This window comes from Podarcis gaigeae, assembly GCF_964106915.1.
Source record: "Podarcis gaigeae genome assembly, chromosome: 8".
NCBI classification, from domain to species: domain Eukaryota; kingdom Metazoa; phylum Chordata; class Lepidosauria; order Squamata; family Lacertidae; genus Podarcis; species Podarcis gaigeae.
The window spans coordinates 55,290,527-55,302,640 of record NC_139684.1 but is presented as its reverse complement, the minus strand read 5'-3'; the positions used below and the strand labels follow the sequence as shown (position 1 = coordinate 55,302,640).

At 45.9% G+C, this 12,114-nt stretch overlaps 1 protein-coding gene across 1 annotated transcript in view; it reads left to right on the top strand.

The window, feature by feature from the left end:
- Positions 1–12,114, top strand: part of CPNE2 (copine 2) — an 84,330-nt gene that overhangs the window by 54,306 nt on the left and 17,910 nt on the right. Inside the window, exons 5-9 of the mRNA XM_083751457.1 lie at positions 2,155–2,226; positions 3,951–4,034; positions 6,760–6,849; positions 7,476–7,574; positions 11,799–11,885. Of these exons, the coding sequence (XP_083607583.1) occupies positions 2,155–2,226; positions 3,951–4,034; positions 6,760–6,849; positions 7,476–7,574; positions 11,799–11,885 (432 nt within the window). The remainder of the gene's footprint in view (positions 1–2,154; positions 2,227–3,950; positions 4,035–6,759; positions 6,850–7,475; positions 7,575–11,798; positions 11,886–12,114) is intronic.

The window sequence follows — 12,114 nt, the reverse complement described above, 5'->3', positions numbered from 1 at the left end:
ACATTTGCAAAAAAGAAAAAGCAGCCTTGGCATCTTCTTCTCTTCCACCCACAGTGCCTGGAACCGCCTCTCACTCCTATGTTCCTTTCAGCACCTGTTCATGCAAAATAAACCCCAAAGCAGAGCAGCCACAGGGAGGCCAGTGACAGACGTCTCTCAGCACCAGGCTCTGAGACAGGGATCCCCACTCGTTGCACATGGGCACCCTATTGCTCAGATTAGCAGAGCTGCTGGCTGGAGGATGGAACTGCAGGCAGTTCAAACCAGGATGCTCAACACTAGATCACGGTCCCAGGAATCTGGTGACTCTGGAAAGCCAGTCCCATGCCATCGACAGCAAGGCAGTTGGGCAACCTTGTTGCTCAACTTCAAAGCAACGTACATTTGGATTTTTGAGCAAGTGCTGTGGTCATTTCTCTGCTGGCTCTCCTGAATCAGCCTGCCAAAGATGCAGAAAGCACACACACACACTGCGCTTTCCCAAGAGATAGGGGTAAAAGCTGGACTGCATAGAATCATAGAATTGAAACTATAGAATCCTTGACAGATGGCCATCCAATCCCCATTTAAAAACCTCCAATGAAGGAGAGTCCTCCACCTTCTGAGGGAGTCTTTTCCATTGCCAAACAGCTCTTACTGATGGAAGGACGTTCCTAATGTTTAATCGGAATCCCCTTTCTTGCCATTTGAATCCATTTGTTGGGGTCCTACCCTTTTGAGCAGCAGAAAACAAGCTTGCTCCATCTTCCATGGGACAGCTCTTTAGATATTTGAAGTTGACCATCACATCACTGATCAGTCTTCTCTTCTCCAGGCTTAACATCCCCATCTCCCTCAGCCGTTCCTCAAAGGGAACCTTGAGGTCCTTGATCATCTTGGTCACCTGCTCTGCATGCATCCATAGAAGACCAAGTTAAGATTCAAGGAGTCTGTAGACTTAGTCCTATCATATACTCCGGCCCCGTGCAGCTTTTGCTTTTTCACTTCGGGGCCTGCATCCGCATGACACTAATGAGGAAAGAAGAGGCGCAATTAACCAACTCGTCTTGTGCTCTCTCCACCAACAAAGGCTCTTTCTGACTCACTGCTTTTTATTCAGATCGTGCTGGAGAGTAAACAGCAGCCCAAAGGGTAGAGCTATTTCCAGTTGTGGTCAATGTCATTTCCCCCCCTAAGCAAGATCTGAGTGGGGGGACCAGAGAAGAGACACCCCCACTGACGTGAGCAGCTGCAAGGGGGGAGCAGTTGCCCCTCCTTGGATAATCACCAGGTCCCCAGTTTTCTTTCTTTCTTTTTTAAAAGTGCATTTCTAACATTTGTAGACCCTAAAATGTGCAAGCGCTATTTTCTTTCTTTCTTTTTTCAGAATCTACCCTCCAGATGTTTTGGACAATAGTTGGCATCAGCCTTTGCCAGCATGGCCAATGGTTAGGGCTGATGGGAATTCTAATCCAAAGTGTCTGCAGCGCACCAGTTTGTTCTGTTCCATTTCTCCTGCCATCCAGTTTTCCAGGGTTTTCCTGCAGCAGTTTGCCAGCATTCTGTGGACACTGAGCAAACTCACTCCGCCTTAGACTGTTTTTGGATTCCCAACGCCCCAAAAGTGTCCCCCCCCCCTTTCAAATAAAAGAGGTTTTAGCTTTGGTTCCCTCAATCCTGTCAGAAACCTCTCTGCTCTGTATGGCTGCTGTTGTTTTGGTTACATAGGCAGCAACAGCACTCACACCTGAACATTGGGAGTAGATGGAATGATTATTTAATTAAAGCATTCCCACACTGCTCTTCAGCCAGAAAAAAACACTCTCAGAGCAGCTTGCAAATTCCAGTGATAAGACAGTCCTTATCCTCAGATTTAGAACCTAAAACATATGACACAAAAAGAAAAGGGATTGGGAGGGAGGAGGAAAGAAAAAAAACTCAGGCATGATTTATTGGTTACAAAAATCCTCTGATGAGCAGCTGGAATGGGGGAAAATATAAGGAACAGAAGAGCCAAAGTGTGCTGGTGTTTCAGCAGAGCAAATGAAATTCTGCCATCCCATCCCTCTCCCTTCCCTGTAGCTGTGTTTTTCCACAAGCTATGTTTTTCTTCATCTTTGGGGGCTCAAACATATAATGTGTGAAGAATGACTGGAATTTCCTCTTGTCTTCCAGATAGCAGCTCAAGAGCTGTCGGACAACCGTGTGATCACTCTTAGCATGGCAGGCAGGAAGCTGGATAAAAAGGTGCGTGTCTGGGGTCCTGCTTCTCCCCCCCCCCCCAAAAAAAAATAATTCATATGGATGCAACATGTAGCCAGTTAGGTGATGCTACAAATGCTTGTTTTGACATTGCACTGCACAGTGTTGAATGCAAGGCAGGAGCCCGGTCCTCCAGTGTTGTGTAGCAGAGACAACGCACAGACACAAAATGGCTTTTCAGCCAATGCTGAACAGTTGGCAACTGTGCTTGGGATGCAGTAGAGGTAGAGGAAAGGAGTGTAGGAGCCAGCAATTTTAATAAGGCACACAAATTCTCTCCTTTCCCAGACCTGTTCATTTACCTTCTAACTGTCTACCCTGCCTGCATACCATGAGGTCTAGAAACTTGCCAAAGGAAATGGAAGCAAAGAGTCTGAAATAGCCTTTTCCTTTCTCTTGGAGGGCACAAATCCTCCTTTAGTTGATTAGCCTCTAGTTCCTACCCAGTACTCCTTTTAGTTGCCAGAAATAACCTTTTATTTTCCTGAGCTTTACTGATGCAACTTTAATCCTGCTGACTGTTTTATGTTGCCGGTATGATTTCATAGCTTTTATTTTACATTTAAAAAAAGATATTTCCTTTTTAGGGTTTTATTTTTGTAATCCTCCCTCAGATTGTGAGTGAAGGATGATATAAAAAAGACTTTGAATTAATGCATAAACCAAATAATCGGTCCCTGTACCAACAGAGATTCACACCCTGCATGGACTTCTGAGAAACCCCTGTGCATCTATAAATAAAGTATGTAAACGGACTGAAAACAAGCAACCCTTGAAGAGGCAAAGCTCTGAAAGGCCTGTTGAAAGAGAGAGAGAGCCCTAGAACTCTGAGGAGAGACAGTTTGTTTTCAGGGTGGTGCAAGTCAAGGTCGATGGCTCCTTCCATAAGCGTACTGCCTGGTGCTTTTTTTGATCTGCATTGCATATTTTTTCCCTCTGAGATGCCTCTGCTCTTCATGTATTCCCCCACCCTCTAGTTCCCTAGGATTTATCTTGTGAATGCTCATCAGTTCAAGAACACATCTCCAACTGAAGGCTGCCTGGGATGGCATTGCAGACAATAGTAGCAAAGGAAAAGGGTTTAATAGAGACCCTCTTGCCTGCTGCTCTTCTGTTCCTGACTGCAGCCTCCATTGCTGCTTTTCAGCAGCTTAAACTCTAAGAGATTAGTCACGTTCTCTCTAGTATCATTTAGTTTGGGCCATGGCTGTTGGGGAGCCCTTTAAATACAGGACTGGTTCCAAGAGTTGGCCTGGTTGGGCATCTGCTGGGGTGTGTCCACACCCCAGTTGGGGAGCCCACTGACAAAACCCACTACAGTGAGGAGGTAGAGAGTGCAAGTCCAACCACTACAGTCCCTGGCAACCCTGCCAAAGTTGTTGAGGATTTGCATTCCGGTGTGAGCACCAAGAGACCGTTTTGAGCCAATAATATTTGTTGCTTTGGGGAATTCAGACCATCTGTGGATGCTACTGTTTACCCTGTGCTTAGATGTTTTAAGATTTACAGGCCTTCATTTCTTATTCATTCAAACTGTAGCACTGGGAGGGCCCTGCAAGACACATTGCGTGCCTGTGATTTATAGCCTAAGGGGAAAGACTTCCTCTCTCCTCCTAATGCTACGTTACCTGGTGCTGATTTGAGGCAGCTGAGCTGGGGTAATTGTATAACTGCTGTCATTATTTTTTCCTCTTTCATCCCCCTTGCAGGACTTGTTTGGAAAATCAGACCCATTTTTAGAGTTTTATAAACCAGGAGATGATGGGAAATGGATGCTAGTCCATAGGACAGAGGTAAGCAGGATCATCTGTTAGCATCAATGAACTCCCCCTTTGAGAGATGCAAATATCAGTGTTTTGCAGCAAGATCACACTCTGTCCGTGTCCCATGCTGCCAAGGACCAGATATTTTGGGTGATGTTTTTGAATAAAGTGAAGTTGAGGTGTCCCCCAAACACCTCAAAAACCTTGAGTTGGGTGTGTCTGTGTTGCAAGGGATTACAACTGGCTTTTGTGAGTTTTAAAAGCAGTTTCAAGGCAGACCTGGGGAACCATTATCAACCAGAGGCCCACATTCTCTTCTGGGCAACATTCTGAGGGCCATGTGCCAGAGGTGGGTGGGTGGGGTTAGGGTTAGGGGAACATTGAATGTAAATGTTGTACTGTAGCCTAGTTTCTGCACACAAACACACTTCAGCCCTTGATAATGGACTAGCATCCAGTTCAAGGGCACCTTCCAGCCGAGCAAAATGTGGGGTACAGAGCAGGGCTGGTGGGGGATGTGGCTGGGGTGACTTCTGAGGGCCAGATAGGGAGGTTTGGATTGCTGCATTTGGCCCCTAGCTTGAGGTTCCCGTCTCCAATGCAGAATGAGTTGCATTGCAAAGGCAAAAAAGCAATATGGCCCAAGAAGAATTATGCAGCACTCTTCATACTGCAACAATTACATCTAAATGAATAATGTAGAAACCCATGTTCCAAATCCTTCTAAGGGGACATGGGGGAATCCAGCCATCCTCCTCCAGAGAATGGGGACTCTTTGCACCGGCTTTTGGTAACTGTGTCCAGGTAGTTATCCTGGCTGTTTAAGAAAACACACCACACCACACCACTAAAACAACAGCAATCAGTTCTGGGGGTGCCCCTTCAGTTTTGGGAACTGCTGGAAAAGGCATAAATCATAAATGTTTTTGGAGTTTTTTGGTGAGAACTGGAGGTCTTTGTCCCCCCATGGCCTAGCAGGACAGACTCCATGGGCTTCAGACCTTACAGCTGAACTGCTATTGTCATTAGTATTAACATTCCTGGCTGAATCCCTCCAGAGACTTTCTAAGACACATCTTGCTTTCAAGTGCCTTTGGGAGCAATGAAAAGAACCTCTGTCCTCAAGTTTCAAAGTACTGTAAATGTATTGGGTGCACATTGACAGGCCCATTCAGATATTAGTTTTTGAATGCAGCAAAAGCCTGGTTTGTCCACCCCTAAGCAAATTTTTCTCCCTCCAAGATCTCAGTGATGTCGGTAGTGACAAAAAGAAAAAGACCCAAAGCAGACACAGTTCCTGTGTTGGACAGAGCAGGCAGAAAGCATTTTCTTAAAAAATATAGCTCGGTTGGTAAACATTGAGACTCTTAATCTCAGGGACATGGGTTTGAGTCCCACATTGGGCAAAAGATTCCTGCCTTGTAAGGGGTTGGACTGGATGATCCTCGGGTCCCTTCCAACTTTACAGTTCTTTGATTCTACCCAAGCCTGAGCTTTTACAAACCACTGTGCCTTCCTCTTTTGCAGGCCAGAAAAGAGACAGGCACTCTCCAAGGAGACAATTATCAATACATTTGTTTTCTTCTTCTGTGCCAATCCTAAATACATTACGCAGAAACCAGTGTCATTGATTTATGAGTTCCTTAATGCTGATTTCCCTTCTTATATGATCCTTGAAATATTAAAGAGCTCTTGGCATGAAGGCAGAAAATGGCTCATTTTGGATATAATGCACCATTTAGCATTACATAAGTGACCATAAACTAGCCTTGGGCTCACATATTCCCTGCTCCCCCTCCCCTTCTCTGGAGGGTCCACAAGGAAGAGATGGGAAGCTTTCACTTTCTGCAGGTTTTTGCTACATTTGAAATAGGGGTGGAGGAGGGAGGGAATCAGGTCGCCTTAAAGCACAGTTTCTTGACACAAGCCAGGACCACCATTAGAAGTGTTGCATGGTGTGGGGTTCAGAAGTCCACTTTGCACCAGTGGTGGTGCAGGGAGGGACAGTGTTGTGTGGGAGAGCCCTATCCTTCCCAGTTGATTTATGTTATTGCTGACTGACATACTGTGTGATTTTCTCCCGTGTTGGGTTGTAAGTGTGCATCCTTTGAGGCTCCCACACAGTGCTCCAGTGTCTGACAGTTCTGCACAGGGAAGTCTCAGTTTTACATTGCAGTTTCTCTTTGATCCTTTCCACTCCTTTCCAGGGAAGCGTTTACAGTCATTTTAACATTAACACTTAATCCATGCTCTAACTGGCAATGCCTTGCTCTTGACAAGAGGCCAATCCTGCCTCACTCTTCAACACAAAGCCGATCCTCTCTTACAGATGTGAATTCAGAGACAAGGCTACCTTTTTTACATCAAAAAAGCAATTATATTTGTAAATCATTTAGGCTTTGCAGGTTGAATGGGGAGCACATTGCAGTCATTGCAGGGGTAGAAACAGGGGAAGGTAGAATAAATGTATTTGTAAGCGAACCAATTTCTGGTACACATTTTGAATAACCCATGCTGGTGGGGTGGTAGTCTTCTCCACCTGATGAGAGGCCATAGGACAAAGCGAGGGTCCCAGGACTTGGGAGGAATGCCCAGGAACTCCTGCTGCTTCCCACTGGTGTCTGCCACCTCGAGGCAGTTGCCTTGCTCTGCCCAATAGTAGGGCCGGCCCTGGTGTCTAGCTTGGCCCTTGGTGTGTTGGCCTTGATTGTGAAATGATCTCCCCCTGTGCTTCTCCCGTCTCTCCAAATTGCAGGTGATTAAATACACGCTGGATCCTGTGTGGAAGCCGTTCACTGTGCCTTTAATATCTCTGTGTGACGGAGACGTCGAAAGGCAGATAAAGGTACCAAGGGCCCAAGTCTCCCTCTGTTTCAGTGGTTGCCAACAGTTTGGGGTGCAGGAGGGCATTTTGGAATTTTGAGATAGTGCCGAAGGTACCAGTCATAGAATGGCTGCTTCCAGGCTTGTAAACTAGCAGAAAATGTTAGGTCTTTTTGTTTGAAAACCTTCCTTTGTTTCCAGACATTGTGAAGTTGGGTATGCACAGCTTGTTCTGGTGATTATGAAATCATGGACTCCACTCCTCCACAGAGTAATTTACAACATTTTAAAAATCGTTTTCTTTTTCTTTTAAGGTCTTCAAATGGGAATTTCTTGGAAGTTTCTGGAAATAGCAATATTTGTTACCATAAGCTTCATCTTTATCCATTAATTGGATCTGTTCCTCTGTAATTACTATTTCTAGACAGCATCTCATTATTTCTGACACCTAGTTCTAATTCTTGGGAAAAAATAAACGATCCCATTTCTGAGAAAGATGAGTTTCTTTGTCTCAAAAAATGTGCAGCTCAATTTCAGGCTTCTTTAATGGGCAGCCCAGCAATAGGCAACATGAGGACACCTGTTTGCTTCTTTAAAGAAAACAAAAAACCCCACTCACTGCTCTGCTTCTCCCTTTTCTCCCACCAGATCATATGTCATGATTACGACAACGACGGAGGCCACGATTTCATCGGGGAGTTCCAGACTTCCGTTGCCAAGATGTGCGAAGCCCAAGATGCCTTTTCGGTAAGCTCTAGAGAACCACTTTGGATGTGAAGAATAGGAAAATGTTCTGGCCTGAAGGCATTGTAGCTGCAGGTATGGCTGGGAGAGATTCCCTGCCTGAAACCTTGCAGAACTGCTGCCACAGTGTAGACAAGACTGAGATAGACAGACATTACAAGGCAGATTCCTAAATTCACCTTGCTAAGCAGATTTGGATGGACGCGGGTGGCGCTGTGGGTAAAAGCCTCAGCGCCTAGGGCTTGCCGATCGAAAGGTCGGCGGTTCGAATCCCCGCAGCGGGGTGCGCTCCCGTTGCTGCCAACCTAGCAGTTCGAAAGCACCCTCGGGTGCAAGTAGATAAATAGGGACCGCTTTCCAGCGGGAAGGTAAACGGCGTTTCCGTGTGCAGCTCTGGCTCGCCAGAGCAGCGATGTCACGCTGGCCACGTGACCCGGAAGTGTCTTTGGACAGCGCTGGCCCCTGGCCTCTTGAGTGAGATGGGCGCACAACCCCAGAGTCTGGCAAGACTGGCCCGTACGGGCAGGGGTACCTTTACCTTTTTAAGCAGATTTGGGGCTTGTCAGTCCCTGCTTGGGAGACCATCTGAGAATTACATGTTGGGTTCTGTGATGTAAGAAACATGGTGGGATACATGTGCTGTAATAGTAGTAGTAATAATAAGAAGGACAATAGAAGAAGTCTCTTTATGCTGAGCCATTGGTCCACCTAGCACAGTAATGGCTTGTCTGGTAGTGGTTTTCTGATGTGTCAGCAGAGAGTCCTCTCCTAGAAGGACCGCCTCTCCCCATATAAACCAACCTGGACACTGCCTTCATCATCCAAGGCCTTCCTTTGTGTGCCTCCTCCCAGCCAGGCTGATGGAGGTGACCTTGCTCTCTCCCTGCTCAGAGGCAGGGTGGTGGTTGTGCAGGCCTGCAGCAAGGTTTCGGGAAGGGCCATAGCGCAGCGATGGAGCATACATGCGCACACAATTTACTTGTATGGCACTTTTCCATGGTTCAAACCATGCACAATGCGGTTTACAGCATGAACAAATGTACACCATTACAAATGGAACAGAAGTAGCGCCATAAACAGTAAGTAAAACACATCAAAAAGTACACAACCAAATAGCCAAAAATATCACTAACAGCACCCCCCCCCTCCAACAACAACACCCCCGTGCGGGAGTCTGTTCAGCATCTTCAGCTTTTGCAGCTGGAGTCAATCACAGCCTTCCCCTCCTAGGCCAGGTGGATAAAGGCCTGCAAGGCAAGAAGCAGGTCTTCCAGGATTCACAGCCTTCACATGCAAAAGACTCCATCTCCAGGCAGGTGCCTGAAACTCTGGAGAGCCACTGCTGCCTGTCACATGTAGCCGGTACTGAGCTAGATGCAATGGTTTGACCCAGTATAAGGCCACTCCCCTCTTTTTTTTGTTTTGTACTGCTATCTGTGTGGATGCATAGCAAAAATCCAACTGGATCATTGGAAAACAAAATAAAACCTGTTGCTGCCTCCATAACTCACGTTCCCCTACTCTGCTGCATTGCCAGGGGGGTTGGACTAGACGACCCTTCGGGTCCCTTCTGGTTCTATGATTCCATGTCTAGATCGATGTGCCATCTTCGTTCCTTTACTTGCATTCTCTTGGTTTGTTATTTTCAGTTCTCTCCAACCTCTCGCTCATTAGCAAGCGTTTACGTTGACAGTCAAAGAAAGTACTTTTTTTCCACACAGTCATTTGACTAATGGAATTTGCTTCCATGTGAAGGTAGTGTTGGGCACCCATGTGGATAGTTTTAAAAGAGGATTAATGAAGGAGCAGGCTATCAATGGCTATGCCAGTATGCACCTGAATAGTAGTCGCTAGGAATCACATGTGGGGTGCCCAGGGCCTGCTCGGGGGCTCCCCATCAGGCCATCTGGTTGGCCACTGTGAGAACAGGATGCTGGGCTCTACTATTATAATTTCTCCTACCTATGGCACACCCAGTTATATAAGGGAATGGATGGATGTTAAACTAAGAACAGTTTTTTTTCCTAAGGCCCAAATATTTTACCCTTTGCAGAATGGGAGAGCCAGATTAAAGGGTATCCCTAGAAGTCAAGCTGGATTTTGTAATTCTCAGACCCTTGAAGGTCTTACTCACTTGATACGTGAATGTGAAGTGCATGCAGATTTCATTTTTTAAAAAACCTACCCATTGCTACTTTTGAAGACGGATTTTCCGAGATAAGTTGCTCTTCCTGTCAGAGACACTGATAAATATGCTACATTTAGAACAGCAAAAATTCTCACTCAGGCATCGCATGATCGATGGAAATTCTGCTGATTATCATAGGGATGGCAGCTTTCTTCTGCATCAGATTGTGATATTTTAAAAGGTGTTTTTTTTAAAAAAAATTGTATCAGTCTCTGAAATGTTATTAAATACGTAAGGTTTGCTTAGTTGATACCTGGCCAAATGTTTGTAATGGCAAGTAATTATATTACAGTTTTTTAAAAAAACACCTCATCTGACCTGTTTATCAACCTTGTGGGATTTATTCAAATGTTTGTGAACATTCTCATAGCTCAGAGCACGTTTTGCATGGGAAAAGTGCCTTGTTCAATCGCTGGCAGGTTCAGGCAGGGTCTGAGAAAGCCCTTAAGCCCTGGAGAGCTGCTGCCAGACAGTGTAGACAGTACTGAGTTAGATGGACCAATTGTCTGTCCTGGCATAAAGCAACTTTTCAGATCTCAGAGGAAGTCCATAAAAGGCCAATAAAGTGCCAGTTTTTCCCTATTATGTTCAGAGACCTTTTATATTGAAGGATGATAGAGAATTCTCTTCCGTTTCAGGTAGATCAGACTACCGTATTTTTCGCTCTATGAGGCGCACCGGACCATAAGACGCACCTAGTTTTAGAGGGGAAGAACAAGAAAAAAAAATATTCTCTCTCTCTCTGCGCAGCACCCCTTCAGTGAAGTGGCAGGAGAAACGGAGCCCCTTCCATTTCTCCTCCCACTTTGCTGAAGGGGCGCTGCGTAGAGAGGGAAAGCTGTGCAGCGCCTCTCCAGCGAAGCCAGGAGAACAAGAGGGATTGGTGCGCACCGACCCCTCTTGCTCTCCTGGCTCCAGCGAAAGCAACACGAAGCCTCCAGAGTGCAGCGGGAACACTCCCGCTGTGCTCCGCAGGCTTCGCGTTGCTTTCGCTGAAGCCATGGAGCCTGCATTCGCTCCAAAAGACGCACACACATTTCCCCTTACTTTTTAGGAGGGGAAAAGTGTGTCTTATAGAGCGAAAAATACGGTATCTAGTGGTCTAAAGGTTATGTCATTGGTGTTACCCAGAGCAAAGTGAGCAGTAGAGGTTGATCTGTGAATTGATAAAGTCCCAGTAGGTCAGGTTCACAATTGTTCACAATCGTTACATATTGACTTCAGACCTTCCTTTTTGCCTCCTACGAATGTGTGCATTTTTATCGACATGCTCCAGGTGGAAAAAAAAGGTTCTTTCAGAGAGACAGCTGGGGTGCTTCTACATAAAAGCTTAAAAATAAAATGGGAACACGCGTTTGTTTACTTAATGAGTAATCAACATCCTTCACCCCCAAAAAACACACACACACATAAAAAAAGGACTTGGAATACTGCTGTGTTCATCTGCCATTTCCGCTTTTGTTTCTGTCAAGTGCTGAGTGCTTCTAAATGGAATTACCTGCTGTCAGTAACCCAGGCAGCTCTTTCATTCAAAACACCAGGCTCTAAAGACCAGAAGGGAATGGCTTTCTCAGCTCCATCGTCTAGGTGCATCCATAGCTAACGATGGTTAAGAAATTTGATTAAGGGAGCATTTTAATGCAGAACCTACTAGGAGAGACTTCCTTGCCCTAAATCCTGGAGAGCTGCTGCCATTCAAGGTAGACAATGCTGAACTAGGTGGATCAGTGGTCGGTCTCGGGCAGCGTCCCGTGTTCCGATGTAGTTTGCAGTTTCCAAACTGGCAAGCAGACCCAGATGCAGCTAACCTTCCAAAGGTGCACTTTTCTGTGTTGAGTGATGCAGTTCCCCAACCTAACAAATCGTGGCTCATTGTGGCATTTTGCTGGCATTGAGAGAATGAGAACCGGCTGTGTGCAGGATTTCTGCATGGCAGGGACCCTTGTGGTTCCTTCCAACTCTACAGTTCTATAATTCTATGATTCAGGATCTCTTGTGTTTATTGTGACCTGTCTTCCTTCCGTTTCATTTTTAAATAGGTAGAATTTGAATGCATTAACCCCAAAAAACAGAAGAAGAAAAGGAGCTACAAGAACTCAGGAATCATCATTGTGAAATCCTGCAAAGTGAGTACTTCACACAAAGCATCTGGCACCAACCATGGTGCCCTCCAGATGTTTTGGACTACAGCTCCCATTGCCCCCTACTGAGACTGGAGGGAGAGGTATCCCATGGGCACCCCCAGACTTTTGTGGGGGTAGGATTCTATCACATACCAGCAAATCCGGGTCTTGCAGTTGTAACAGACTGGGAGGTCATGTGCAACAAACCCACTTTCTCAAGTTTTCCCCCAAT